We start from the raw sequence: 2,140 nt of genomic DNA, 5'->3' as shown, positions 1-2,140 counted from the left end.
CTCCCCGGCTCTGGGAGGGGAGTGGGGGCTGGTGGGTTGGAGCAGGGGGGGCTGGGAGCCAGGACTCCTGGGTTCTCTCCCTGGCACTGGGAGGGGAGTGGGGGCTGGTGGGTTGGAGCAGGAGGGGCCTGGGAGCCAGGACTCCTGGGTTCTCTCCCTGGCTCTGGGAAGGCAGTGGAGGCTGGTGGGTTAGAGCAGGGGGGCTGGGAGCCAGGACTCCTGGGTTCTCTCCCTGGCTCTGGGAGAGGGGTGGGGGGGCCTGTGGTCTAGCCAAGGGCCCAGGCAGGGCATCCCTGTTCCCTTACACAGGGGCCAGGCAGTTTCACAGGGGGCTGACCCAACCCGGGCCGGGTGGCTCTGTGCTGTGCTCTGCTCCCTGGCATGGCTGGGCACTGTCACAGTGCCCCCTGCAGGCCCTGCCACACTTTGCAAGCAGAGAGGAAAAAGAGTGGGGTGGGGGGCTGGTAATAAGCCACCCCCAACCTACGGGATATGCAGAGATCTGGGGAGGGGCAATTGGTTACCCAGGGACCCCTTGCCCGGCACGGAGATGCAGCCAGCTCTGGGGCGGGACGGCTGTTCCCACTCCAGCCCTGACTGCGGGGGGGGAGTGGCCCCCACCCCACTCACCAGGGGGCAGATCGCGGGAATCCTGCAGCATGGTCCTCAGGTGCGACCTCACGGTCTCCATCTCGGCCACATGCCGCGACTCGCCGCCCTGCTGGAGGATCCAGACACGGCCGTCAATGCCGCCTGGCCCCATAGCCTGCCCCACCGCCCAGCCCCACATCCCGCCTCCTTACCTTCCTGCGGGCGCTAGCCTCTACCCCCGCCGAGAGCGTGCGGCTCAGTTCCTCGGCAAGGGCGTCCAGGTCGGGCGGCTGCAGCTGGGAGCAGGCGTCCAGCTCGGCCTGACGGCTCCGGCGCAGGGAGGCATAGAGCTGGGCCGTCACCTCGGAGCCGAAGGGCTGGGCCGGCGTGGCCGGGGCCGAGAGGGGCAGCGGCTCCATGTCACTGAGCAGGTCCTCGCTGCGCAGGGAGGCGTCCAGCCCGGGGCAGGGGCCCTTCTCTGCCATGGGGGGGCCGTGTGCTCACTGAAGGGACTGGGAACTGCCGGTCTGTCGCCTGGGGAGTCCCCCTTGGTAGTGAGCAACAGAGAGGCTCTGACACACACAGACAACCATAGACCCACACACGGCCAGGAAATACTCCCAGCTGGAAGCAGTAAAGGGGCTCTGACACACACACAATATAGCACCACACACTCACTCACTAGTGGGAATCTCCCCAGCTGAGAGTGATAGAGGGACTCTGACACATATACACACACACGCACAGCCAGGACAGAACCCAGGAGCCCTGGCTTTCAACCCCCCCAATTCTAACCACAATCCCCCCACCAGAGCTAGGGAGAGAACCCAGGAGTCCTAGCTCCCCCTCCCCGCTTTAACTACTAGCTCCCTCTGCCCTCCCAGAGATGGGGAGAGAACCCAGGAGTTCTGAGCATATTGGACCCCCACATGTCTCATCACTCAGGGCAGGACGGGGTCACCCTCCCGCACCCTTAGCCCTGTGGGTCTGACCCAGCCAGGGGGCCGGGCGCTGGTGTGGAAGCTGCTCCAGCCCCCCCGGGGGTGTCAACCAGCGGGGCAATCCCCAGGGAGGGGGGGACCCTGCTATGGGGCAGGCAGCAGCACTCACCTGCCAGAGGTGGGGAGAAGGTGCTAGGCCCCTCACGCCAGGCCAACAGCGGCCGGGGGACGCTCCAGGCTCTGGCTCCACACGGACCCTAGAGGTGCGGGGGTTGTGGGGGGCACAGAGCAGTCAGGGGGGGACCCAGCCAGGCCACCAGCACCACCAGGGTCTCCCCATCCCCCCATGATTCCCTTAGCCCCTTCCCCCAAAGGGGTGACAACCTGCAGCCCCCCAGAAGTTACCCCCAGCCCCGCCTCCAGCCCCACAGGGATCTCCTCCAGCCGCTCCTCCAGCCCCACAGGGGTCTCCCCCAGCCCAGCCCCGCTCTCCAGCCCCCCAGAAGTTATCCCCAGCCCAGCCCCACAGGAGTCTTCCCCAGCCTAGCCTCATAGGGGTCTCCCCCAGCCCCTCCTCCAGCCCCACAGGGGTCTCCCCCAGCCCAGCC

General features: G+C 67.1%; 2 protein-coding genes across 2 annotated transcripts in view; one reads left to right on the top strand and one right to left on the bottom strand.

Moving 5' to 3' along the window:
* CNTROB (centrobin, centriole duplication and spindle assembly protein) overlaps positions 1–1,888 on the bottom strand; it is a 17,784-nt gene extending 15,896 nt beyond the window's left edge. The window contains 3 exon segments of the mRNA XM_075070647.1: positions 631–721; positions 804–1,125; positions 1,702–1,888. Of these exon segments, the coding sequence (XP_074926748.1) occupies positions 631–721; positions 804–1,076 (364 nt within the window). The 5' untranslated portion in view covers positions 1,077–1,125; positions 1,702–1,888.
* PER1 (period circadian regulator 1) overlaps positions 1–2,140 on the top strand; it is a 370,577-nt gene that overhangs the window by 298,503 nt on the left and 69,934 nt on the right. The gene's annotated exons all lie outside the window — the stretch shown is intronic.

This window comes from Chelonoidis abingdonii, chromosome 11 (genome assembly GCF_003597395.2).
Source record: "Chelonoidis abingdonii isolate Lonesome George chromosome 11, CheloAbing_2.0, whole genome shotgun sequence".
NCBI classification, from domain to species: Eukaryota; Metazoa; Chordata; order Testudines; family Testudinidae; genus Chelonoidis; species Chelonoidis abingdonii.
This window is presented reverse-complemented; position numbering and strand designations above follow the sequence as displayed.